At 40.8% G+C, this 27,292-nt stretch overlaps 1 protein-coding gene across 8 annotated transcripts in view; it reads left to right on the top strand.

Moving 5' to 3' along the window:
- The window catches only part of PDE8A (phosphodiesterase 8A), a 258,360-nt gene that overhangs the window by 169,677 nt on the left and 61,391 nt on the right, over window positions 1-27,292 (top strand). For 6 of the 8 annotated variants that reach the window (XM_054042371.1, XM_054042376.1, XM_054042368.1 and 3 more), the window contains exon 2: window positions 24,513-24,569. In XM_054042371.1, the coding sequence (XP_053898346.1) occupies window positions 24,513-24,569 (57 nt within the window). Of the gene's footprint in view, window positions 1-1,231; window positions 1,253-20,132; window positions 20,154-24,512; window positions 24,570-27,292 lie in introns of those variants that run through there. The other 2 variants (XM_054042372.1, XM_054042373.1) reach the window with 2 other exon arrangements.

Below are 27,292 nucleotides of genomic sequence, written 5' to 3'. Positions count from 1 at the left end.
GTCAGCTGGGAAGATGTGATATGAGCTGTCCACAACGAGCAAACAGGAAGTGGAACTTCAAAAATTCCTGGGCCTTTAATGTGGGAGGGCTAGATTCCTGGGTGCAGGGCAGCAGAGTTCGAACTGTTGACCAGAGTGTTCAGTATGGGCATTATGGGACACCTCCTGGAGGCCATTTACAGCAACATAAGCAAGCATGGTGTCTACACTGACACTTTGTCGATATAACTTTGCTGCAAAAACTCTACACCTCTTGTCAAGGTTTTTTTATTTTGTCAACAAAGCAGGACAGTTTCGTCATCAGAAGGAGCATTTTAGTGTGTACACCTCTACTGTTTTGTCAACAAAACTGTGTAGTGTAGACGAGCCCTAAGACTTGAATGAGTATAGAAATTAAACTACCTCCAGAGCAGGTTGGATGGTGTGAGGAAGCTTAAACATCTGCGATCTGGTTAGAAAATACATTGTCATCAGAGGTCTTCTAACTTGGCCCCCAAGCCAGCACATTTCCAAATACTTCTGTGAAGCTTCCCTGGTGCCCCCATTCTCCTTACTGTTGGTTGCTTCCCCTAATAGCTACATAGCAGCTAGGGAGAAGAGCTAGCAAGACTGAATTGTGCTTGAACTATTATGTTCATTCCAGATCTGAATACCAAATAGGTATCCAGATGCTCTGCAGGAGAGCAATCTTCTACAGCTTCCCCCACATCCTGCCCCAGCTTCAAAATTCAGATGGAGCCATGAACTCATAGTGTATCTTCCTATCCTGGTGTGTTGGATTGTAGAAGTGGGTGGGGGGCATAATCTTCCCTCCCTCTTAAACAGGCAAAACGTCTATTTTTGTTGGTGGTGTAACTCCATTGAAACCACAAATTAATGGAAATAGGATAATTCCGGAGGGGGGAGAGGGTAAGGGATGAGTGGCAATTTGTATTTATGTATGTATTTATTTATTTATGAAGGGGCAGGCATATGTTGGTCTTTGGGTGTTCTTATTGTCTAGCCATTTGTTGTCCTGTACCTGCTTGCCAGCATTAAGAAGAAGTAACTCTAGTGACTTCAATAGACTTTGATCAAAGATGCTTTGGGCCCAAAGTGTTTGCCTTGCCTTGCAGTGTTGACATGGCTATTGCACTGTCTTTCTCCCTAGATGCTATATTACATTTTCCCTCTCTCAGCGGAGGAAGAGTTTGGCCAGGAGATCTGAAGAGCATCTGGCTCTTTCCTATTGTTCCCTTTTCTGTTATTAAAAGTAAGATGCTTTTCTGGACTGTTCCAAATTTAACTGCTGATTTTCATCTTAATTAAGCGTTTGTTCTCCTTAGATTGTGGCTATGAGCAGGCCCGTTGAGAGAAATTTAGGGCCCTGGTACACTGTGTTCACTGCCCCTACATTTTGCAACAGTTACAGATGTTTGGGGAGGGTCCTTTTCCCCATTCTCGTCAGCACTGGCTAAAAGGAATACCTAGATGACAGGAGAGCCCTGAAATTGTACTCATTGAATTCTTAGCCTTTTGGGAAAGGTCCCTAGGTGTTTGCTCTGAGATTCCCAAAGAGATCATAGCTTCCAGGTCTGTATCAGTTTGACAGATTAAATATTATAACAAATAGTCAATCACTTCTTCTGCCTGTTTAAAAAGAAGATCTAATTCTCTATATTTGTTGGGCAGATACAGCTCAGTGGTAGCTCAGAAGGCAGAAGAAAGGACTAGATCCAGCAACCTCTTTATCAACCATTAGCATGTTTTGCAGGGTAAAGGAAGAGACAGGAGGATGCTGCCTTTGTTCAGGGGCGGGGCACCTTTTATTGAAACATGACGCTTGGGAAGCAGGAATAAAGCTCTGTCTTTATGCTCAATTTTTACTCTTTAAAGTTATGCGTTGTCTAAGCTGCTTTGACAATTGCAGCCTGGCATTCCATTGGAACAAAAATTCTGTCCTATGTATTGCATCTGCCTGCGTAGCAGAACCTGGATTTGAGTCATCCCAACGTCTAGTTAACAGATTTTTTTTTTTCAGGGCCTATCTGTCATTTGCCTACAGCTGAAAGATATTCAAGCAGATTTTACAAAACAAACATTGGAATCCAGAGATGAATGGTTCTGACCTGCTGCACTATCCCACAGTCAAAGTGCTGGTCTTGTTTGATATTAAAATATTTTACTATCATGTATTTTAAGATTGACACTATATGATGTGAGCATATTGAAATGAAACCTACATTCCTGGCATTGCTATACCTGCACTGATTGGAATTTACAATTAAATCACTTTCTATTCAAATGAAATGTATTTGTTTAAATTTAAATATTTGGGGGCTGGCTCCTCCAGCGTCAATGATTTTAGTGGATCTGCTCCAGTTTACACCAGCTGAGGATCTAGCTTTATATCACTGAGACACAAATTTTCATGCAAAACACACCAGACATCACAGGATTCCAGTAGTTCCGGGCCATTTGTCTGCTGCTGCTAGGAAGTTGTTTACTCTTTGTATCACTCTCTGCTGACGTCTGCTCACTGAACAATGTCATCAAATTTCCTGTTTTTTGGCCTGTGGAAAGTAGCTCCCCCACCTTATGCGAAGGCTTTGCTGCATGGAGATCCATGGAGCCGGATGCACCCAGCAGACAGGATGTAAGGTTAAATGCAGCATAGCTAAGTAAATAAAGTAGGTGTTCAGATGTGAACTATAGTTGTCTGCTTACAATGAGGATAAAACTGACAGCTTTAAATAGGGTGACCAGATGTCCTGATTTTATAGGGTCAGTCCTGATTTTGGGGTCTTTTTCTTATATAGGCTCCTATTACCCTCCACCCCCTGTCCCAATTTTTCACACTTGCTGTCTGGTCACCCTAGCTTTAAACACTGAACTGGGTCATAAAAAACCTACATTTGTTTCACTGATTTTTTTTTTAATCAGAAATATAAACTGCTTCTGTTTTTCTTTTATTACTGAAGTTTCTCTCTAAATCTTGTCAGCAGATTTCTTCCTAATATAATTTGGAATACATTACAATTTGGTTTTATATAATGCCACCTATATCAAGGCATTACAAAAATACTGGTAGTGCCATAGTTTTGTAGACAATGGGATTTTGTAGACAGTGGAACCGCCATATTGCAGTAATCAATATCTCATGCACTGACTTGAACAATAGAGCCTGTCGTACTGAGAGTGGGAATGCTGGAACATTGCTTGGGGTCTTATCCCCTCTCTTTTTTTTTTTGACCAATGCCATGAGATTATTAACTTCCTCTTGGACAGCAACCAGGAATGAGCAAAACAGACTTTGGTTCAACGTGTTCTCCAAAGGAGAATGTGGCAGCAACCCCACATCAGTAATATTAACAATATCATCGTATTAGCCTTCTGAAATCCGTGGTGAAAGGAAGTGCCTTTTGGAAAAATACCCCAATAGGCTCGACCATACATCTTGTTCATGCTTCCCTGCCTCTGCTGCACATGTCTCTTGCTCAAACCAGCTCTTCCCCCGCCCCCCTCACCGTTACTCTGCTCTCCCATATCCTGTTTTCTCCTTCCTCCAAAACAGCTTCTGTATTCTGCTCAGAGCAGCTCATCGCTTCATGAAAGCAGTTTTTGTGGGGAGTATTTTAAAGCCCTTTCTATAAAAAGAAAAAAACACACCAAAAAAAGTTTGAAATATGTGGAGTTGCCCTGAGTTGCAGTCAGAAAGTAACTGGAGTGCAGATGAGGATTAGGCCAATGCTAGTTTAAATGGCATGTGGGAGTTGAACTGTCCTCAACATTTTAGAGACTGTTCCATTAGTCAAGTTTGTTTTTTCTTGTTTTGCTTAATTCTTTAAGGAATAGGAAGAGCAGCTCGTGTAAAAGTAACATATTGGTTTTCTTTTCCTCTTCTCTGCCTACAACTATGTTGCATTGACTCAATAGTGGTTTTAGTGAGTGGGATTTTCAGCATTAGTGAATTACAGACTAAGCCTGAAGCATGTTCTAAAATCTCCTGAGTACCTTTCCCAGATCTGAGGAAGAGCGCTGTGTAAGCTCAAAGGTCATCTCTTTCGCCCACAAAAGATGGTCCAATAAAAGATATTAACTCACCCACACTGTCTCTCTAAAATCTTGTGGTGTTCACCTCACTGTAATGATGGACTAACCCTTTTATTTGGATGAGGCAGAGACAAAACACATTGATTCCCTTTGACTAGCCCCCTCCCAACGGAAGAAAATAAATTAACTGGCCCCCTTCCCCTATAGGCTTCCTGGACTACCTGCACCCAGTTTGGCAAGCACACAAGAATTTACTTGTCACAATATCCAAGTGATCATAGGGCATCTATAGGCCACAGAGAAATACATGGCCAAGTCAAATCAGAACAAAAATGGGAAAACTTTGTTGTTCCTCATTTTCAGTTGCTTTCGACCTTCATCTATGAATCTATGCACACGTAAATATGGTATTGTTTCATAACTATCATTCAGTAGGCTCTGTTCAATAAGGGCCTTATACAAAGCCCGTTGATATCAAGGAGTATTTCCATTGATTTCCATAAGCTTTGGATCAATCCCTACATGGAATGCTCTCTGATATAGGCTGCCTGGCTAACGCTTGGTTCTTCAGAGAAATTCAATTACAGTGTAATTAATTAAAACTATAGTAGGATACCTTGCATAGTCACAAGTGAAAATACACTGGATGATCTAACCCTTGTTCCTAGTGGATATTTGTCTGTACCACAGAGCCTCACCTTTTGCATCACATTTTGGAGAGATTGCGGTCTTTTTTTCCCTTCTACATATTTTTCAATTCTTCCCTATGGCTCCTCCCATCAGATAATGGGGTGGGCGTGATTCTTTTTTCCTGTGCTGGACAGCTCTCCCCTTTTCTCTGATGTGATTCCCCATTTCTGTTCTTGTTCCACCTCTTCTGCTGTAGCTTGAGTATTTAAGTATTGCACTTTTGTATTTAAAAAAAAAAACAAGTTATGGCTAGATTGTGCCCCTGAGTGTCAGCATGGAGGATAAAGTTCCCTCTTCACCCTTCAAGGTCAAGAGTTGTGTCTCCACTGCCTCCCCATGAGTGAGGGGATGGGAAGTGGACTGAGCCAGAGCTATTTTACCCCACCTTCTACTGATCAGCAGAGCTGGCTGTACAAAATGCTGAGCCCCACGAGGGCTGACACAGCATACTCCCCTCCTCCACTGGAAAAGGGGAGCTCTGGAAAAACTGTGCCTCAAGGATGGGGGACCCCATTGCCTAAATGCTCAATTTAGCCCTTACAATTAAATTTATTCAGAACCTGTCCTCATGGAAGAGATTTATATAGACACAAGTGCATACTAAAATTGTTAAAAGGAGGTGGTTTATTTTATTTCTGACATACATTCTAGATGTTGTCCTCTATATACTGGAGCTGCCAAATAAAGCTTGAGGCTATAGTTGTTCAATCTGGTGCTAGAGGACAGAGTAGAGAGTAAAATGAAGAATACCACCACCACTGGTAATCAGCTGTCAAAGGAATGACGCAGTTGACAGAGTAGGCCTGTTTTTGCCCAACCTGGTAAAATATAGATTGGGGGAGTCATCTGTCAAGAAAATAGTCCATTCATATTGCAGTGTGAGGGGACAGGGAGAACTAAGTTAGAAAGAGTAAAAATATACTCACATCTCATGTATGTTAGAAATAATGGATCATGTCATAATAAAAAATGTAGAATAATGTACTTTTTAAAAATGGGTCTGTATTTTTTAGAGTTTGGTTTCCTACACACGATGCCAAAAGCTTCTTCTGAGTTGGAGTACTTTACCTTGAATAGTGTTAATGATCTAAAAAGCTAGATGAGAATTTAGTTGTCAAATTCTGAGCAACAAAACACATTTTTTCATGCGTTTCAGACAGATTTATTTTTAGCTTTATAGTGCTTATTCTTTACAATGCTAATTCTACTTTAATTCTTAATTTAAAAAATTGTGAAACCATAAATCCTATACTCACTAATCCAATATTCTATAAGAAGGATGGGCTGAAAACAGAATCGGTGATTGTTCAAATTATTAATTGATCATAAAATGAGAAACTGTAGAATTATACACTGTACATAGTGGACATATAAAAACATTGGTATGTTTTACTTTTTGTTTAAATGTAAAATAAACTTTTTAGTTTATGAATAGAGACCCTGTATGTCTATATTTATGGTATAAAAAATATTCTCAAACTTAGGATGTGATATTTTTAAATATAAAAATCAGTCTTAACTGGCATAAATTATATTAAATTAGGACCCATCTCTGCCCCCCTCACATTGCATAATACCTTATTCCATGGTAGTAGGATTGCATTCTTAAGTAATCAGAAGGGTCTGTGAGATGGAAATACCTAACACACCAGGTATCCAAAATAAATTTCATATTTTAATACTTCCAGTTACCTGAAAAAATTACCCATTTATGGCTTGTTGATTCAGCATTCAAAACCAGTTTTATAGAATGGAGAAGATAAACTCAGAGTGGTGATGGATCTTTTTCAACATTTTTTTATTTTGACTAAGATAAGGAAAAGGAGGATGAACACATGGAGACAATGAGTGCACAAAGTGCTCTTGATAATCTCTCTGGTCCATGGCTGCTAAGTAGCCTTCCAAAAGAATGAAATTGTTGAACATGTGGCAATACCACAGTAAAACATACTTGCCTCACCCAGAAAATATTTCTGCACCTACCCTTATTATATGGCCTGCTGATTTTGTTGATTAGTTTTGTTAAGAACATCCTGTAAGCAATTTATGTGTAATGTGGTGGTTGTTTGGTGCCACCCCTAATTTTTTCTACAGTCTTACAGGAGGTAGTGTATTTAAACAAGCCATTCATTGCTTTTTAACAAATTTACATTACAGAGAATAACTGGATGAAATGATGCATTTCATTACGTATTCTGAAATCACCCAGAGTATGACATATTGGCTCTAATGAAACAGGAAAAATGAAAAAGTAGTAAAAGTGCAGAGAACATCCAGATCCCAAACTCTCAGTCCATTTGTGTTCAATGCAAATGTCTGTTGTTCCTAAAGTTTCAGGGCAGCTGTGTAGACTATACACATTATTGATTCGAATAGTTAGTCAAAATATCTGACTGATGCAATGTAGCACTACATGAAAAACAAAACCATTCAGCTGTCCACCATCTGTTTTGTCTTGGGTAAGAAGGACAGAGAGATCAAGAAAAAACTGCCAATATCAATGGGGTCAGGACATTTCTCCTGGCTCAAAGAAACATAAAAGTGCATAAAACATATCAAATGAAATTTCCTGTGATTGGGGGGAAAAAAAACTTTCACAACCAAAACACTGTTTCTCTCCTCTGTCCGTGATAACTATTACAGCCTTATGTTTAAAGCTCCTAGCAGCAGAAGAAAAAGAGATGAGCTGGTGAACCATCTAATCAGAATAACTTTCTAAGAGTCTCATCTAGGTCATTCATCAACAGGAACCATCTAATCAGAATAACTTTCTAAGAGTCTCATCTAGGTCATTCATCAACAGGTCTGTAGATACATTTTTCTTTTAATTCTTCAAAACAGCACAGGAGCTGGGCAGCCTCAACCCTTATTGGAACTGGTGACAGACTCCTGAGTCTGTCTCAGTTTTTCTATTCCTTGACTTGTGACACTGGACTTCCTTCAAGAAAGAAAACTCTTTATTTATGCTTGATATCTGGCTAGTTCTTTCATGTTAAAATTACCGTTTCCCGCAGGCTTCTTTTCCCATTAAACTGGCTTATAGGAATGCAGTAATATTTTTGCTAATGTACACTAATGGGCCTCCTTTTCTGCATCCAGCTGATGAAATGTCACATTAGGTTTTGCAGTATGTGAAATCAGGTCTAATTCTTCATTACCCAACAGAACTCCAATAGCTTGGATATTTTGTGAACAGGATTGCTCTAATATACTATTGCTTTAAAACACAGAAATCAGTACAGCTGTTATCTTACTCAGCATTGCTAGAGAGAGATCTGAAAGTTTGTCCTTTTGTTGCAGGCAAATCTGAGCTACTTTGATTCTCCTATGTTCAGTTGGGCAGATATAACTTCTGTCTTGCCCAAGGGAAGACACTGAGGCTTACAATGAAACGTTTCCTGCTAAAATTTCTGGTAAAAACTCCCTGCCAAAGCTATCAGCAGTCTGGATCACTGTCTGGGAAGAAACACTTGGTGCAGGGGAGGAAGGAGGAAATGGTGCCTGTGAACTTGTTAATGGTGTCACCAGACGGGACTTTAAAGTCTATTTTCTCTTGTTTATTCTCATACTTTGGTGTCATTCTTTCCCACTTCCAGCAGTATTCTTAGATCCACTGCATCCTGACTTTGAAAAAATCAGCATAGTGAGACAGTAATGATCAATTTGGAAAAAATATTTTGGATTGTCTCAAAACTGATTCAAAGTTCTTCCATCTTTTCAGAATCTGTGCCTCAAAGGAGATGGTTGCAGGGCAGTTGCCCCCTGTCGCCAAAGCTAGACATGCATTGTATGTGTTATGTTAGCACCATTTTATGCTACTCTGTGTGCTGAGGCCTCTCTCTCTAATGGCTTCTTCTCCTAATTTACCATTATTTGTGCTAATTAAAACTTCATTGTTAGGCTAAATGGTAGTATTGAGTTCTGTGGGACATGATAGAATTGCATAGACTTTTCCTAGCACATGGTTAAACCTGCAGTGTGAACTCTGCAGAGGGAGAGTTCTACACGTTTGTAGCTATTGCATGGGTACAGGAGCTTGCTTCCAATATCTCCTATGATGTAAAAACAGCACAAGACCCAACGTTACAAATTTAGTAAAAGTGGTCACAAATTTTTTGTCAAAATGTTTGTCAGAAAAAGCTGATTTGTCAAAACCAAAACTTTTCACAGACACATTGGGTTTGACTAAACTTTTCGTTGGGAAGGTTTCTCAGGTCCAGGAGGCAGTTTCTGGTGAGAGAGAGAGAGCTTGAACTCAGAATGGCCAGTTGTTTAGGGCACTCACTTGGGATGAGGGTTGTATTCCCTGCTCTGAATCAGGAAGAGAAAAGACATGAACGTGGTTCTACCTCCCAGGTGAGTGCCCTAACCACTGGGCCATTGGTTATTCTGGGGCAAATAGCTTTCTCTTTCTTGTTTTGTTGCCCCAAAAAATTCAAAAGGTCTCAGTTTCATCCTGATGTGGAATGAAAACAAATTCCAACACCTTGAACTTTTTCACAGAACGGAATTCTTGTTTCTCAGCTAGCCCTACAAATTAGTCATTTTCAGGCAAATGATTTTATGGACAAGATGTTGACAAAATTGTGCTGAAGGCAGTAGGTAATAATAACTTCAAAAAGCTGCCTGGCTGCACAGTTTAGTCTAGGCAATGACAAGTACAAATATTATGGCCCTCCCACAGGGACATAAAAGAAAAGCCCATTTTATAAAAATGAACAGTGTGTAGGATTTAACCCAGCCAGTTTGTTTTGAAAAGAACCTCTGGATGGTTCAGGTGGACTCACAGCTTGGAATAGCTGATAAAGTACCTGAAGGAACCATTTCAAAAGTAGCTGTGTAAATTACACAATCAGATCCTGCATTTACCTGGCTATCCATGTGCACATATTAACCGATGTTAACCCTGCACACAAACACATGCTAGATATTTTGCACACCTATGTGCCTATGCAGTTTACATGGATGCAACTGAAAATCTCTAAATTCAGTAATCCATACAATCTGTTCATCCCATTGAAGATGCTCTACACTTCTTCATGTGCAGGGCCTGTGGCAGGTTTCTGCACCCTCTTGTTTTATTTTATTTCCTTTAACATTTTTGAATGGGATCTTCCCACCTGCGCCAAGAGTCGTTGTGAAGGTTCTGGTCCCACACTAGGGGCAGTCCTAAAGGTATAATGGGGTGGTTATATAAGCATCTCATTGGTAGAGATACCTCCAGATTATTCAGGCTGGAAAATTGACACCTCTCTTTCCTTCAGGCCTCAATGTGATGTTATATAATGGTGTAGCTGATAAGTTATATCAGTGGCGTTCAGCATATCTATATTATTTATAGATATACGGCTGCTACTCTGAAACCTATATTATTTATATACTTATTGCATGTATTTACCATGGAGAAAACAGCAGTAACACCGATAGGGGAAATCCTGGTCCTATTGCAGTCAATGGAAGTTTTGCTATTAATCAATGGTGCCAGGATTTCACCCATAATCTTTACTGATATTTATGTGGTACTATTCAATCTTATTGGCTGAACTTGTTTCTCAGAGTACCAGTATTTAGTGTTTTAAATTGCTGATGGCTTGTTTAGTAGAAGGAGCGGTCTAGAGGGAAACTAAGTCTACTGAGAGCTGAGTTGCTATAGATACAAGGCCTTCTGTGAGGCTTCACCAGGAGGCTGGTAACATATTGGCCAGGTAGGCATTTCTGTTTATTAGAAAGAAACATGCTGCATAATGCATCAGCTTACATGAACAGCCACTTCTTCTGCAAAGCCAGCAATTTTTTTGTACCAGAAGCATCTCTTGTATACAGAGTGTACATAAAATAGTTACGAGTCAAAAGCTACATAGCTAAAGCATTTCTTCAACAAAGGGTTTTTAGTTTAAAAGTGGAGTATGCCTACGACAAACTCAAATAGACTTTATAAGAGCAGTAGAAGAAAAATCCCAAGTTGCTTTAATGCATTGTTTCCCAAACTTGGGACGCCGCTTGTGTAGGGAAAGCCCCTGGTGGGCCGGGCCAGTTTGTTTACCTGGCCGCTGCTTCCAGCAGCTCCCATTGGCCTGGAGCAGCAAACCGCGGCCAGTGGGAGCCGTGATCGGCCAGACCTGCGGACGCGGCAGGTAAACAAACTGGCCAGGCCCACCAGGGGTTTTCCCTACACAAGTGGCATCCCAAGTTTGGGAAACACTGCTTTAATATATTGAACTATGCTGATTGCAATTCTAATTATAGTGAACCTTCAGTTGCAGTGTGGAGGATTGACATAACTGACAAAGGGTATCATTATACTTTATTGAAGATTTGATCCCATTTATTCAGAGTGTAATATTTATCCAGCCCTGTGAGATGGCAGAAGCATTGTGTGCTACTGTATCAGACTTTGAGTACAAGACCAGTGTCCTGTTTCAAACTCTCCTGTAGTCCACAGAAATGAACAAGCATCTGCATAAGGTGATGCTAGTAACTCACACCCAGATTTTTAAAGGTATTTGGGCATTGCTGCGCTCAACATTGTAATGCTGAACTGATGTAGGCTGCTAAAGACCTTTAAAAATCTGACCTCATTCCCCTGGTTAGAGAATGAGCTTCTAGCCTTTAAAGAGAGAAGAGATCCGTGTCTGTCTTCTTTCTAACAACAATGCCCCTCTAGATTTGCCTGTGGTAGATGATGGGGTAAAAAGAATAACACTGCTGCAAACAGGAAAGATCTGCCTATTTTTGAATGAAAAGACAACTCAGAAGTACACTTGTGGCTACTCCAGTACTAAGCCCAAATAATTCTCAACTTTTTATCATCATATGCTTCTTTAAAAAGTCGTAGTTCTAGAGGATAATAAATTTACTCTTTAAAATGTTCTTCATTTTCCAAAGTAAATAAGCAATTGTATGTTGTGCTTAGGACAAGGAAAGTAGGGTTTAATTCAGGGGGCGGCAACGTTCGGCACGCGGCTCGCCAGGGTAAGCACCCTGGCGGGCCGGGCCAGTTTTATTTACCTGCTGACACTGCAGGTTCAGCCAATCGCGGCCCCCGCTGGCTGCGGTTCGCCGTCCCGGGCCAATGGGGGCGGCAAGAAGCAGTGTGGGCGAGTGATGTGCTGGCCGTGGCTTCTCGCCGCCCCCATTGGTCCAGGACAGCGAACCGCGGCCAGTGGGGGCCGGGATCGGCCGAACCTGCCGCATCAGCAGGTAAATAAAACTGGCCCGGCCCGCCAGGGTGCTTACCCTGGCGAGCCGCGTGCCGAACATTGCCGACCCCTGGTTTAATTAAACAAAAATACTGAATTTAAGTGTTTATTATCACTATTTAACATTTGTATTGTGATAGTACCTAGAGGCCAATGAGATCTGGGCTCTGTTTGGTTAGGTGCTGTACATGCACAGTTGACAATTCCTGCCCTAAGGAGCTTACAGTTTAAAAGTCAAGACGTAGGTGGATGAGACAAAAAAGTGGGCCAGCGTGGGAGGTAACAATAATCATAGGTTTTGTGCTGTTCTCAGCCAGTCAGGACCAGTGATCTCAACAAGCCACCTGCCTGGCTATTAGCAAATTACAGTTTGCAGCAGGCCTTTTCCAATTGGTCAGAAAATGAATTCTGTTCCAAAAGCTGTGGCCTTATGGTACCATATTCCATCATGTAGAAAACATTCAGGTATAGACATTGGCCCGATTGTGCCCTCCCACAGTCAAAGGGCACGTCTTCACTACCCGCTGGATCGGCGGGTAGCGATCAATCTATCGGGGATCGATTTATTGTGTCTAGTGTAGACACGATAAAAATCGATCCCCGATCGCTCTGCCGTCGACTCCAAAACTCCACCGCAGCGAGAGGCGGAAGCGGAGTCGACGGGGGAGCGGCAGTGGTCGACTCGCCGCCGTCCTCACAGCCAGGTAAGTTGATCTAAAATACGCAACTTCAGCTACACTGTTCGCGTAGCTGAAGTTGCGTATCTTAGGTCAAAATCCTCCCCTTCCTACCCCCCCGTAGTGTAGACCTAGCCAAAGCCTCATGAGGTGAAATTTTCAAAGATTTCCTCATGGTGATTTCCCATGAAGTATTGTCAGGGGTGCACAGATCCCCTGGCCACCAGTGCCATCTGCTCAGAGGCCCGCAAGCCCCACAAGAGCTCTGGCCCCGATAGTCCTCCAGCTGGGGCAGTTTGTGTTGCACCTGTTTTTTCTATATGTGGACATACCTATGGTTTTTCTTTTAATGTACTGTTCACTTGCTTTTCAGATATGCCAAGTACCCATTTACTTCAATGGGTACTCAGCACCTTGGGAAATCAGGTTTGTCCCTTAAATAAGAAAAGCTTCCTAGTTTAGAACACACTAAAAAACAACAGCAAAAGAGCCTGGCTGACTCACAGTCAGCTTTGACCACTGTGTGTGCTATTTCTGCGTAGGAGCTACGTCTATCTTTTTCTTTTTCTTTTTCCTTGTCCGTTTGTGATTATTGATGGATTAAGGCATGAAAAGTATACCTGGCATAGAAAAATAACTGTACATTTCCCTCATAGACTTGAAAATGTCTTTGTAGTCAGTGAAGCCCATGCAAGTACAAATGCTATGACAATGAATGCCATAGAAATGCATATAAAATCAGTAAATGAATACCTTAAAACTCACCAGGATAGTAGCAGAGGCCTTTTGTATCCTGGCATCTCTGTGATCACCCTCAAAACAGAGCTAGCAAGTGGTCCCCAGTAGAAAGAAGAAATATAGTAGGTGGATATGAAACAAATCAGAGCTTGTTGTTGTACTCCAGGATCTTTAGACATCTGCAGAATTACAAGAGGGTAAGCAGTTTTAATAATATTAAACAATAGAACTACTGACATATTTAAATCTCCCAGAGTGCAGTGCAGTGCAACTATTAAAATGCAAGCAGCGAGAATTTTCCTCTGGGCCAAAAGAATGTGCTATTTGTACTGAGAGTCTGCAATGGAAGAAGGAAAGGGCAGTTCTCAATCTGCCTGTAAAATTAATACACCTAAGGCAGTGGAAGGTGAATGAAAAGTACTGTTTCAGTTAGACGAAAGTTGAGAAAACTATCACTGGATAGTTCAGAATGCCATGATCCCAAACATCTTTAATACTTTATATTTAAAGGTTTCTTGGTTGATCACCAGCCAAAGTGAACACTAATCTCTCTTCAGTCTTCTATCCCTGTCCAGATAGTTGGGTATAGTTCCTCCTTTCCAGCAGATGGAGACAGGAGGACAGTATTTTGAAACTTTTTAGTGATGTCATCCTCCGTATATAAGGGGGTTTCTAGCTCCCAGAGCTCAGTTATACGTGTCTTCACCTAGTGGGAGACTTGAGCAGCTGTAGCCTTGTTAGATGAGGAGGAAAAAGAGAGAAGGAAGTAGGCCTCAGATGCCTATGGGAATTTCTAGCCACACACCGTTATCCAGCTGCCTCTGAAGCAGTATGTGACACAGACAGCTGGAGAGCTCTTGGTCCAGCATGCAAAGGAGAAAACAGAGAAGGGCTCTGAGTTCCAGGAGAGTAAGAGAATAGAGTTCTCAGAGAGCTAGGAAGGTTTTCGATCCAGACACTGGTATGCAGCTCGTAAAAGATGACCTCTTGATAAAGGTCAGCAACTATGATTTGCTCCTGCAAGCAGCCCCTATCCACCAAAGATGCCTAGACGCTATGGAGATGAGCACGATTATAAAATAGAACTAATCTAGCGCATTCCTAGCTGTCATTCTTTCAACATGATCAAATAAGGGGCTGACACTCCTTCCCATAAATGTCCTCTTTTCTCATTTAAAATAATTACATTTCTATGTAGGGTGCATTGTTTGTTCATGGTGCCATTACAGCTTTCAAAGATATTTCTTCAGAAGTTATACCCTGAAGTGTACTTGACTTTGCAGAACTCTGAAGAGCTAAAAGTGTCCTTAAGGCTGTTTTTGCATTGATAGTGACAGCTATTTTTGCAGACTATGTATAGAAAACCATTATTATAGGGTTTTAAATTTTCTTCTAAAATACAAGCCAGGTCATTGAGCTGCTGTTTTTCTCTTTAGCGCAGGATATAACTCCAAATGCTTTTCAGCATGGCCTGACCACATAGAAATATGTGGCCATAGTGTACTAAGAAGAGAGGGGAAGAGAGAGAGAGACCAACCTGTAAAGGCAAACACTTTTCAGTGGGATCCTGAATTAAGACCCCAAATGGGAGCAATCTCAAACTTTTGGGTTGTTCAGATCCAGATCTGAATGTTGCATGTCAGGCCTGTTTCTACTTTAAACGCAACAATGTTAACTTGCCTAAGAAGGCGGCCCAAAAGATTGTCAGCTCTATAGAAGTGTCATCTAGCTTTTGTTTCGTGTTTCTCTTGCTTTAAATTCAAAGTGCTAATGTTTAGTGGAGTGTAGTATACAGATCAGTAAAGGACTGCCAGGTTGGGCATATGTTGAAGCAAATCCAACATTTGATTTGAACGCTGCTTTTTGTGAGCATGCTATTTGCTGCTCAACATCCTTGCTGTTATATATAGAGGAAAATCAATGTTATTCCTTAGGGCTAGCTTGTGGCTTTGGCTACACGCCCACATATAGTAAGGGAGAGTCAGAATTCCCACCACTGTTGTGTGGGCTACCTGGATCTCGAGTCCTGGAGCACAGGAGTAAGCAGTGCTGTGTGCCTGCTTAACCCTCACTGGAACAGAAATGTGGGAAGGGGCAGGTCCAGGGCTGCACCCCTTCAATTTACCAGACTCCTGAGCTGAGTCAGTGCAGGGGGTGTCGTAATTTGTGGTATAGGTCAGCAGCACATTAGCATCTCCATTCCAAGCAAGCGGGAAACAGGGAGGGAATTGTGCTTTCCCCAGGACATTTTATGCACCACCCCCTTGGGCAAGGCTGAGGCTAAAAGCACAGTCTAGCCCTTAGAGTTTGAAAGCACAGGGATACAACCATCTTCTTTCTCAGACTTTCTGTGGAGTTTGAGAATATGGCTAAGGTGAATTATAACTCAAAGGTGGGGTTTCCATTTGAATAACCTCTCAAATAAAGGCTTGTGGTGGAAAGGGAGGTGCAGTTGATCAGACAAATGCCTGTCAGATTGTCACTTAGATTTATGAGTGGATGATGATTTTTTTCTGGCTTGTTTTTGGTTTATACAATCCTATGTCTGTGTACTGTACCATACGAATGAGTATTCCCTCTTGGGGGGTGGGGGGGGAGATACATTAGCATGAAAGGCCTACTCACCTTGCTACAGCACAAATACCTAGTTACAATAGAAACATTTTGGTGCTGCTGGGCATAGACTCATAAATATCATCTGTGAGATCTATGGATAAAGAGTGCTGTAGAGGTGCTGAGTGGTCTATTGTTCATTTTATTTTATGAACTATTCTGCTTCACAACTTTACAAGGAATTGGCTTTCTAGAAACCTTCTAGCCTGCTTTGTGAAACAGTTCTTACCTTTAAATAATCAACTTTGACTGTATTTATGAAGCAGGTCTGGTCAGCACCTAGCATAATGGGCCATTGATCCATGACTGGGGCCCTAAGTGCTACCGCATTACAAATAAGAAGTCAGTTTGGATAGCATAATTCACTTTTCCTGACAAAAATGGAATGATTCATTTCTATTAGCTCCAAGCTTGCAATGCTATAAAGAGAAAGTTCCTGAATCCACACAGAGGAAATGTAAAAGGAACAAATTGAGCATTCTCAGTTTCCCCAAAGTGTACAAGAAGCAGGGATTCTGATTTACCATGCATGACTCCAGCTTTGGGCTATTGTAACACTGCTGATCTCATTGGAGTGACACTGGTGTTAAACTGGAGTAGTGCAGCCAGGAATCAGTCACAGAATATTTAAAAACAAAAATCTTATAATAGTTAGAATGCATAAAATGCTTTACATATGGAAGGTGATGTACAAGCATTGACTTACTAAAGACATTCAGTTGGACTGTACACAATTTATTAATAAATATCTGTTAAATAGGCTTCTCAAATCATTTAGGGCCAAATTCTTGCCTCAGATCCATGCACATGACTGAGTATTTCCTCTTGGGACATTCAAAAAAGCTCTGTTTCTGACCCATCTTCCTGTTTGCCATATCACTTAGTATTAATGTTGTACTACTGTGTCGATCTGAGGCCAGAATTTGGCCCTCCAGATCTATACAAAACTAAGAGTCTCTGAATTGTTCATAACATTTTAAAAATGGAGTAAGTGAACAGTAGTGAAAATTAAATCAGGGCTTGTCTACACATGAAAATTAATCTGGAATAAGGTATGTATTATTTTAAGGTGGATTAATTAATCCTGGTTAACTCCATGTGTGGATGCTCTTATTCCAAAATAAGAGTGGCTTATTCTAAATTAGCTTACTCCACGCTGAGCGTCCACACGCGCAATTAATCAGGAATAGTTAATTGGGAATAACTCCTCATCTAGGCCAATATTCTTCAGTTGGCTCATGCATCACCCTGCCTACATTGTCTTTTATGTTGCTAAACAGTAGTATCAGAAAGTCCTTACACATTCAAGTTCAATGGGAATTTTGCAAGGAATGTATAAATGTGCAGAGTTCAGGATACGACCAGTATACATAGGTTTCAAAAGGTGAGAAGGAAATGTTAACAGGAAGAAAAATGCATTAAAATCCAGTAGTCAGAAGCTACAGCTGGTCCTGATCATGGAGAACTGCTTGCCAGAAAGTGTTAGCCACAGGGAGTATAATGCCTTTTCCACTTCCAGGAAAAATCTATATGCTGGTGTGCCCTATGTAGTATGGATCTTAGCTGTCTCGGGAGCTCCCTAATACACTGTCTTGTCAGTTGAGATCCAGGAGGGTTACTCATGCAAACAGACCCATGATGCTGAAAGTGTTGGCTGAGATTTTTCAGGGGACGGCTCTCGACTTTGGAATTCATTTCACCCTCTTGATTTGATAGATCCTGGATCAGTTGACTGTCAGGGTGTGATCTGAAGTCTGTCTGTTCACTTGGGCTATTGCTTGATGGGATGGGTATATCTAGGCTTACTAAAGCGAGTTTAAAAAAAAGTGTAAAGAAGAGTTAATGTAAAATTAATCCATTTCTTTTAATCGAAAAATCAAAATGTGGAACATCTGAACCGACCCTAATGCTTACAGCTTAATTTTGGGATTGAGTCGTTTAAATTTAGCTAAAATTAGTCAATTCTTATTTGTGATGATTAATAATGTACATATACACAGAGGCAATATTGAAGAGTATATTTCAAAATTAAATTAAAATGTATTTATACAATTTTAAAATATCAGTAAAATTATTAATATTGCTGGCAATAGACTATAAAGACTATAAAGAAGAAATGTTAGACGTGATGAATAAGTTTTGATATTGCAAGCCCACTGACTCAATATACAGTCGTTTTGGATACATTTTAAAACTCTCCACTAGTTACCCTGTACATCCAGTTTGGTAAATTTACTCACAGCATTGCTGTGTTTGTGTATGAGGTAGTATAGCCTATTGTGCCCCGTTAATAAACTGTATTTCAATTTTGCTAAAGCAAGTCTGGTAATAAAACAATACATGCATGATGCAGTACTTATATTCATAACACACTTGCTTTTAAGCATTGGAACAATTTGTCATAGTGCTGTATTTAGGAAAGATTACTTGTTAGTTGGGCATATTATACAATTAATATATTATGGTTTAGTAGTAAAATACCACTCACTGTATCGCTATCAGACATTTTCATGGGAAAAGACATTAGGCTTGAGACTTGTAGTAAAGCTTATGTGAACAGACCGTTACTTAGTGCTAAACTGTTATCAGGAATATCCTTACTATTGGCTGAATCCTAAATCCTAGGTTCCCTGTACATCTGCCCATCTGCAATCCATTTAATAAAAGTGGCTGCACGATTGATAATATAGAGCAAGTGTGTCTCACTTCTTTATTCAAATAAGTATATTGCAAAATTCTCAAGAATGGTAATCATCTAGGAGCAAACCCTAGGGCTGCCCATGTGTCCTCATGAACGCTATGACCTTTGAGGAGGAGGGAGATCAGCAGCAATCTGGAGATGCGTACAGCTCCCCCATGGGAGGAGAGATTACTGGTTAGTCTATGTAGTACATCGAGACTGTGTGGCAGCAAAAAGTAACTTCCATTGGCTGTGCTCCCCAGCTGTTGGTGGAGAGTCTGAAAGGAAGTGATGGAGTGGATGCAGATTGTGGAGGATTCATTTGTATGAGCACTCTTTCTCCCTACTGTTCCGCTGCTCCATAACTCCCTCTGCAGCAGGCCAGCCTTTCTCCTGAACAGATTGGTCTGGAGCAGAGGCAGCAGCCATGCCTCTGAAAGCCATGGATACATTGGGCTAGCCAGGGACCTGAATTAAAGCATCACACAAAAACTTCAGGAAATATTTAGAAAAAAATCAGCCTGCAGAAGTAATGTATTTGCTTCTCTTTAACATGAATACTGTTTGGTATTTAATAGCCAAAGGCTTTTTTTCCAGCTGACTCTGCCTCTTTTGAGGGTTAGCTCTGCCCTCCAATTAGTAATGGCAACAGAGGCATTTTAGACTAAGCCAAGATATGAGAAGTCTGGTAAATAGGAAACCTACGGCATGTAGGCACTTTTGATGTGTCCTACATTCTAACCAAGTAGTATATCGCCATAACTAGCACATAGAGTGAGCCTGCCATTTCTGCTCTTTGTTCTTTACTATAAGTATTCCATGAACAAGTTCATATAAGGTTTTTCTCTCCATAGGAATGAAAAAAACATGAGTAGGTCTTTCCTGTAGATTCTGCTCTGGCTGAGTTGTGAAGGATGACTCATAGTAAGAAGAAATCTGAAATGTTTTAATAGGTTACATCAGGTCACCGTCTAGTTGGTTGTACTTTAATCAGAGCAGTCACAGTTGTTTGGGACAGTCTGTTTTAAGCTTATTTCAGTTGTTTGTTTACCAAACATTCACTTATCTCTGAATTATTTTACCAGCAATTTCAGTGACATAGCAATTCAAGGTCCAGATCTTGCAAACCCTCCGTAGCAAGCGTAGTGCTTAGTAAAGCACAGAGCCCTCAGTCTAGTTCCCACTAAAGTCAGTTGAAAGACTCCCACCGGTTTTAACGGGAATCAGATGACTTATTTATTCCCCTTGACTTCACTTTGACTCCTCTTGTGCCCAGCCAGTTTGCCTATCTAGTGAGGACAGTCTAATCTAATCCATCTAGGTGTTTATATAGCCCCTGTTACCATAGTATGTGAATACCTAGAGCCACCAGCCTCACAGATTGGAGTGTGTAAAATGTAGGGCTCTGGTGGAGAGGGCTGCACCTTTGGAAGGATGATGCACAGTCAGAACTCAGCAATATTGGCCCCTCCTCACTCTACATCCAGGTTGGGCCCTGGCTCAAAGCTACAGTCTGGTCTCTAGGTGTGTATTTTCAAATACTTAAATTCATAACCAGTTCACCTTGGATATTCTGGACTCAGCTCTTCTCACATCCATAGACGCTTTGCCTGCTCGTGAGATTAACATATGTGGGTCCTTAGCAATATGTGGACAATTCCAAGGTCTGCAGGTAGCCTTATATCTTTGTTCTCCTTATATGATCTTGTAAAAAATGTTTGTTCCTGCCTTGACACAGCTATTAGGATCATTAGTCATAATTGTTAGTATAAAAATGTTCTGATTGCTCTTTTTAAAGCAGGATGAATGTAAAGGAAGAAATGGCAAAACATACAGCTGGATAAAGGTGCATTTGTGCAATTGTTATACATGTAGGCTTGAGGAAAGGGGGTTAATTATAGTTTTAGCTATATTTGTAAAGTTTATTTAATCCAACCAGACTTCAGAGTTTCTGCTTTTGTGCTGCATTAAATCCTTGCTGAAGCCTTTACAGTGTCATGGTTGACACAGTACTTAACCAAAACTTTGATTCTTGAGACTGCTGGCTGCATAAGTAGTACTGAAATGATTAATCAAGTTATTTGAACAGATTTCAACCAGATTAAGAATTAACCACACTGCACCAAAATTTTACAGCTGAGATGCAGAAGAGGGTTTTTCTTCCACCTGGGACAGAAAGTTAACATGTAACAAGATAGTATATCACATGCAGGCGGTGTCTCTAAGTGGAGCTTAAACGTCACGTTGGCAAAAAAGTGTTTTGTAGACTCAGCTAACTCCCTGTTGGACATCTCCTGCTTGGCTTATTGCAGTGACTAGTCCCATTGTTCTCATGAGACTTTCTATGTGAGCAGAGTGAACAGGAATTCGTTCCATGCATGCCCATTTCAAAACTACGGTGAAATAGGACATAACTGATCATGGTTGATAGTGTCTACTAAAGGGAAGTTCTGGTCTGAAATAGTCAGGAGTTTCAGGTGAAATTGAAGTGGTGGATTGAGAGAGCTGTATGGGGAAAACTGCGCAGAGCCTTCCAACATAGTTCTGACTGTGCCTGGCTCCAACCATTGCTATTAGGACCCAATCCTGCTAAGTGCAGAGCACCTCCTGAGAGATGCTGGGCTTCTTTAACCCCTACAGACGTCAACGGAAGTTGAGGGTGCTTGATTCCATGCAGGATCAGACCGTTGGTCCTTTAATGCTTCTATGAGCATTAAATTCACTCACAAACTTATAGAAGAAAGGAGCAAATGAAAGCAATAGCTGGCAGCAGTAATTGTATCTTACTGTTTAATATTAGACTTGGCACTGGTTCTTAATACCTGTAAACTTTGGGAAAGTTCAGCTCTGGGTCTGAACCTTACAGCTCAAAGCCATTGTTAGTTAAAATTGAAAACACTTTCTGCTGGCAGCCTGAATGCACAAAAATAAATCTTTCAAAATGTAATGTAAATTATGGTTATGCTCAGAAAAGTGACTGTAAAAATGGCAACTTTTACTCTATAGATATTCTCCCTGTATGTCCTCCAGGCATTTCTGCTGACTTTACTGATTAAAACCAAGTTGTTACTGCTGTTAGCACCACAAAGCCAATAAAACCATGGCAGAGAAAGATGGATTTGCATCTGCCTCATGCATCATCAACTAAATTACCAGCTAATTTCTTAGTGCAAAATCGTTACGTGGTGATGAGGTGAGAGGTAGAACAAAGCAGCTTGATTTTTCATATCCCATGAAGAATTTTCAGTGTTTGCAATGAGAAGAATCACTTTTGGGGAGTGTTTAAAGTGAATAAATCTGACCTGGAAGCTATTGAGAAAGTAAATCTGGAACCCTCTCCATGTTGATGTTACAGTCACTGTTAGAGCCACACTTTAATAACGAAGGTATAAACTGTTCCTGGATTGTTTTCTCAGGTGTTACACTGGCTTTTCCTCGCCTCATATTTCTTTCTCATTTAAATATATATTGGTGATTTCCAAATTGATAAACAAATAAAAGCTCACATGAAGTGCCTTACTGGCTATGCAATGGAGCAATAAGGTCATAGAGAGAAACGAGCATGTAATTTTAAAAGGTTTTTATGTGGTATATGGGATGTAATGATGGTTCTTTAAAATTACTTATTGGAAAAATTCTAGACAGCAAAGGATTAAATCTGATCTTAAAGTGTGGTTTTACTCTGAAAAAACAACAATGTAAAAATGCCACCTCTGTACTCAACAGATCTGTTCCTTGTGTGTATATGATCCCGAGTCCTCTTTGTTTACTACATTGCCAAAAATAAGTTTCTTCTGTTTTTTTTACCCCCAGTTAGCCCTGCAGTGCCTGCACAGCTAAGCGAGAACCAGCAGGATTTTAGTTGCCCTTTTTACATCAAGAGAATTCTTTACTAATTGTTTGTGTTCGATCTCTCAGGGTACATCATCAACAGCCACCCCGCCCCCCCCAAAAAAAACCCAAAACCCCAACCCTGCAGCAGTAAGTCTCAGAGCCTGGGTTAACTGACTCGGGCTTGCACTGCAGAGCTAAAAATAGCTGTGTAGATGCTTGGGCTCAGGCTGGAGACCAGGCTCTGAAACCGGGGGGGAGAGGAGAAGAGGTCAGGTCTTGCAGACCAGGCTCCAGCTTGAACAACTACACTGCTGTTTTTTAGTCCCTCAGTGAGAGCCCTAGACAGTTCACCCAGGCTCTGAGACTTGCTGCTGCTATGTTTTGGTTTTGCTGTGTAGATGCACCCTCAGAGACCAAAAATACAAAAGGCCAGATTTTTAAAGGTATTTAGGCCCTTAAAGATGCAGATAGGTGCATAAGCGCGTCTGAAAATCCCACTAGGCACCTATGTGCATCTTTAGGCACCTAAATACCTTTGAAAATCTAGCCCAAAGCCACTTAAGAGCCATTCCATTTACTCCTGTTCCCGTCTTCAGGCAATAATGCCGAATAGTCTGTGGTATCAAAGACAGTTAGTTGGTGGAGCTAGTAAGAGCAGCAGACACACCTAGTCATCGTTACTTGTAATGGTTCAAGAGAAGGAAAGATCCTAGCTTGACTCTCGGATCCCAAGCTAAGTTTGCACTTAGAAAAAGACTCTCTTCGTGTATAATTCGCGCACGCTCGATATGGACACACAACGAACACAGCACAGCACAATGACATTTTACAATCACTTTTCAGAGTAGAGGTGCCTTTTAAACATACATGCCTTTAAATGCTTATCTCAGAGTTCTACAGTCTTCAGGTTCTGAGGGCTCTCATGGTCTCCACCAGCATGGCCTTGGGAAATAATGCATCAGAGCATACTTTGGGAAATGAAGTATGCATGTTTATTTGTACAGCTTTCAAGCACTCACCATTATGTAGCGAAATCCATTACTGATAAAGTTTCTAAAGCAGAATGTGACAGGGCACACCACTAGTCTGGCACCTCCTCCTGGCTGCTCTGGGGATTAGCTCATCAGGTCGATGCCCCATTGCCACAGTCGTACACCATCTCTCTCTCAGGTCTGCAGCTCCTCTTTTGTCCCAGGAAGCACAGCGTCCTCTTCATGACTCAGCCCTCTGGGCAGGTCGCTCAGCATTTCCCCCCCTTCTGGGATATATCAAAGTCTTTCCTTCAGCAGCCTTATGCAGTATTCCCATTCACTGCCTCAACCTAGCAGTTCTGGGCTTTACTCTCCCAGCCCTCATTGCTCCTTCCCAGGACTGCATCCTACCACTCATTTCCCCCCACTTTCTCTGGGTGTACTAGCTCCAAACCCTGCTCCCTCTACCCAAGGAGTGATTGCTCTTTCCCAGCAGCCCTTGTCTGATGCCAGCTTCCTGGCTTTATAGGCCCTGTCTATTCCTGCTCAGCTCAGCCTGCTTTCTATCAATTCCCTGCCTTCTAGCTCTCCCTCCAGGTGCAGTCTGTGCAGTTAATTGGCCTGCCTGGTCTTCTTAACCCCTTCCAATCCTGTGTGGGCTGGACACCCCATCACCCAGTTCCATACTTTTACCTTTCTTTTTGAATTAAATGCTTATTTACATTTTTTAAAGAAAGCTATTTCTAAACATTTGCCTGTGTTGTGGAACCGCGTAAGTGATACTGAGGATACAGAAAAATAATGAGCTGTCTAGCATACTCACAGGACTAAAACATAGCTTTATGTTTGAAATGACAATAAGAAAGTGACTGTAACCTGCTTGTTGATTTGTAACCTTGTTGTTGCGTTGAATAGGAATTTTTAAAAGCAACACAAAACCCTCATAGATAGACGGGCTGATAATGATAGCAATATATTTGTGGCCCAGTGGTAAATAGGAGAGCTCTTCTTTTAAAGAGCTGATTTTCCTTCCTCCATGAGCAGGTATGTATTTATAAAATTCTCTTCTTTTTTGTAGGCAGCAGTGACAGATGTGCAGTTTGGCCCTATGAGACTCCACCAAGATCAACTTCAGGTAACACTTTAGGAAATACTGAAATTAAGGTGAAGTTTCATGATCATCACGCTGCATTTGTCCTGTAATTTACAGTATGCACATTGATGTTCAAATAAATATTTCACAGCTCAAACTAAAGACCAAATTTTCAGCAGGGCAATGTTTGTGATTGGATCCATTTTGTGTGCTCAACCCTTCCCCAGGGCATTTTGGCATGCCAGGCAACAAGCATGTTATCTAACAGATACAGCACTTTGTAAGTTTTCCCATCCTAAAATAAATCCCCACCCTGTTTCCAGCCTCTCTCCCTTCTCCCTTGCGTCTCTCAACTTATTGAACATGATATCTACAACTATTTCTCCTAGTTTCTGTTCTCCACTTCCACCTGTATTCCAATCCAATCTGGTTCTCACCCGCTACACTTCACTCTACTGAAACTGCTCTGAACAAGGTTGCTCTTTAATGATCCAAATGGACAAATCTCAGACCCTCTGCTCCATCCTCATCCTCTTTGAGCTTTCGGCTGCCTTTGACACTGTGAACATAGTCTCCTTCCTGAAGCCTCATCCTCTCTCAGCTTGTGCAATTCCATCCTCCCTTGGTTCTCCTTCTACCACTCTGGTTGTTCCATCAGTACCTCTCTTGGTGAATCCACCTCTTCACCCCCTCACCCTTTCCAGGAGTATCCCATAGTGGTCCATCAATGCTCCACTCATCTTCTCCCTCTACACCTCATCTCTAAGTAATATCCATTCACATGGTATCAGCTTATACACTACTTAATAATATGGCAAAGGCTGAACTCGTCTTCCCAATCCTTCCTACTCCCTAGTTTCTCTGTCACCGTTGACACCACAATTCTCCTTGTAACTCAGGCCTATAACCTGGTGTCATCCTGGAGTCCACTACCTCTCTTGCCACACAGATTCATTCATAGATTCATTCGTAGCTCATAAGGCCAGAAAGGACCATTGTGATCATCTAATCTGACCTCTTGCATAACACAGGCCTCTTATGGACTTCCCTGTATTAATTCCTCTTTGTATGAGATCATCTCTTCCCTGTATTAATTCCTCTTTGTATGAGATCATCTCTTCCCTGTATTAATTCCTCTTTGAATGAGATCATTGCTTTTAGAAAAAAAAATCCAATCTTGATTGAAAAATTTCCAGTGATGGGCAATCCACCAGAGCCTTGGTTAATTACCCTCATTTTAAAAATGTACACCTTATTTCCAGGGTGAATTTGTTTAGCTTCAATTTACAGCCATTGGATCCTGTTAAATTTTTATCTTTTATAGGCTGAAGAGCCCGTGTAGGTACTTATAGACTTTGATCAAGTCCCCCTTAACCGTATCTTGGATAAGTCATGTTCTTCCATCCTTTAATCATTGCCATGGCTCTTCTCTAAAACTCTCCAGTATTCCTTGAACTATGATACCAGAACTGGACACATTATTCCTGTACTGATCACACCAGTGCCAAATACAGAGGTAATGTAACCTCTCCACTTCTACTCGATATTGCCCTGTTTTTATACATCCAATGGATCACAATAGCTGTTTTGGCCATGTCATTGCAATGGAAGCTCATGTTCAACTGATTAGCCATCTAGCCATCGTGGAGTCTGAAAAAGACTTGTGGGTCACCACTTCCCAGGATAGAGTCCCCCATCCTGTAAGTATTACCTGCATTCTTAGTTCCTAGATATATAGATATACATTTAGCTGTATTAAAAGACATATTATTTGCTCGTGTCCCTCTTACTATGTGATCCAGATCACTCGGTATCAGTGACCTGTCCTCTTCATTATTCACCACTCCCTCAATCTTTGTATATCTGCAGTTTTTATCAGTAAAGATGTTATAGTTTCTTCCAGAGTCAGTGATAAATATGTTAGAGTGTGGGGCCAAAAAGTGCTTCCTTTGAGACCCCACTAGAAATACACACTCTCAATAATGATTCTCCATTTCCGATAACCTTTTGAGACCTATCAGTTAGCTAGTTTTTAATTCATTTAATGTGTGTCTTGTTGATTTTGTATCATCATAGTTTCTTAATTAAAATGTTGTGTGGTATGAAATCAAATCCCTACAGAAGTCCAAATATATTACATCAACACTATTACCTTTATCAATCCAATTAATAATCTCACCAAAAAAAGATATCGAGTTAGTTTGACATGATCTGTTTTCCATAAACTCATACTAATTGGCGATAATTATATTACCCTCCTTTAATTCTTTATTGATCGAGTCCTATATCAGGTGTTCTATTATTTTTCACAGGATCAATGTCAGGCTGACAGAACTACTGCCCTGGTTGTTCCATTGACTTCTTTTAAATATTGGCACTACATTAACTTTCTTCCAGTCCCCTGCAACTTCCTCACTGTTCCAAGCCTTATTGCAAATCTGCATTAATGGTCCAGAGAGCTCTTCAGCCATCTCTTTTAAAACACTTGGATGCAAGTTAGCTGGACCTGCAGATTTAAACTGTCTAATGTTCAGTAGCTGCTGTTTAGCCTCCTTCCTAGTTACAGTTGGACTGGAGAGTATTTCGTCGTCATATGACTGAATACATCATCCTGCTTTTGCCCCAAACGAGAGCAGAAATATTTCTTGCATATGTCTGTCTTTTCTGCATTATTGTTGACAATTCTACCATTTCCATTTAGTAATGGTTCAATAAATCAAGCCTCATAATACCTATGGGAGGTAGCTAAGTATTATTATCCCCAT

The sequence above is a fragment of the Malaclemys terrapin genome, chromosome 10, assembly GCF_027887155.1.
Source record: "Malaclemys terrapin pileata isolate rMalTer1 chromosome 10, rMalTer1.hap1, whole genome shotgun sequence".
Classification (NCBI taxonomy): domain Eukaryota; kingdom Metazoa; phylum Chordata; order Testudines; family Emydidae; genus Malaclemys; species Malaclemys terrapin.
The sequence above is the reverse complement of the archived record's forward strand: the minus strand, read 5'-3'. Positions and strand labels throughout refer to the sequence as shown.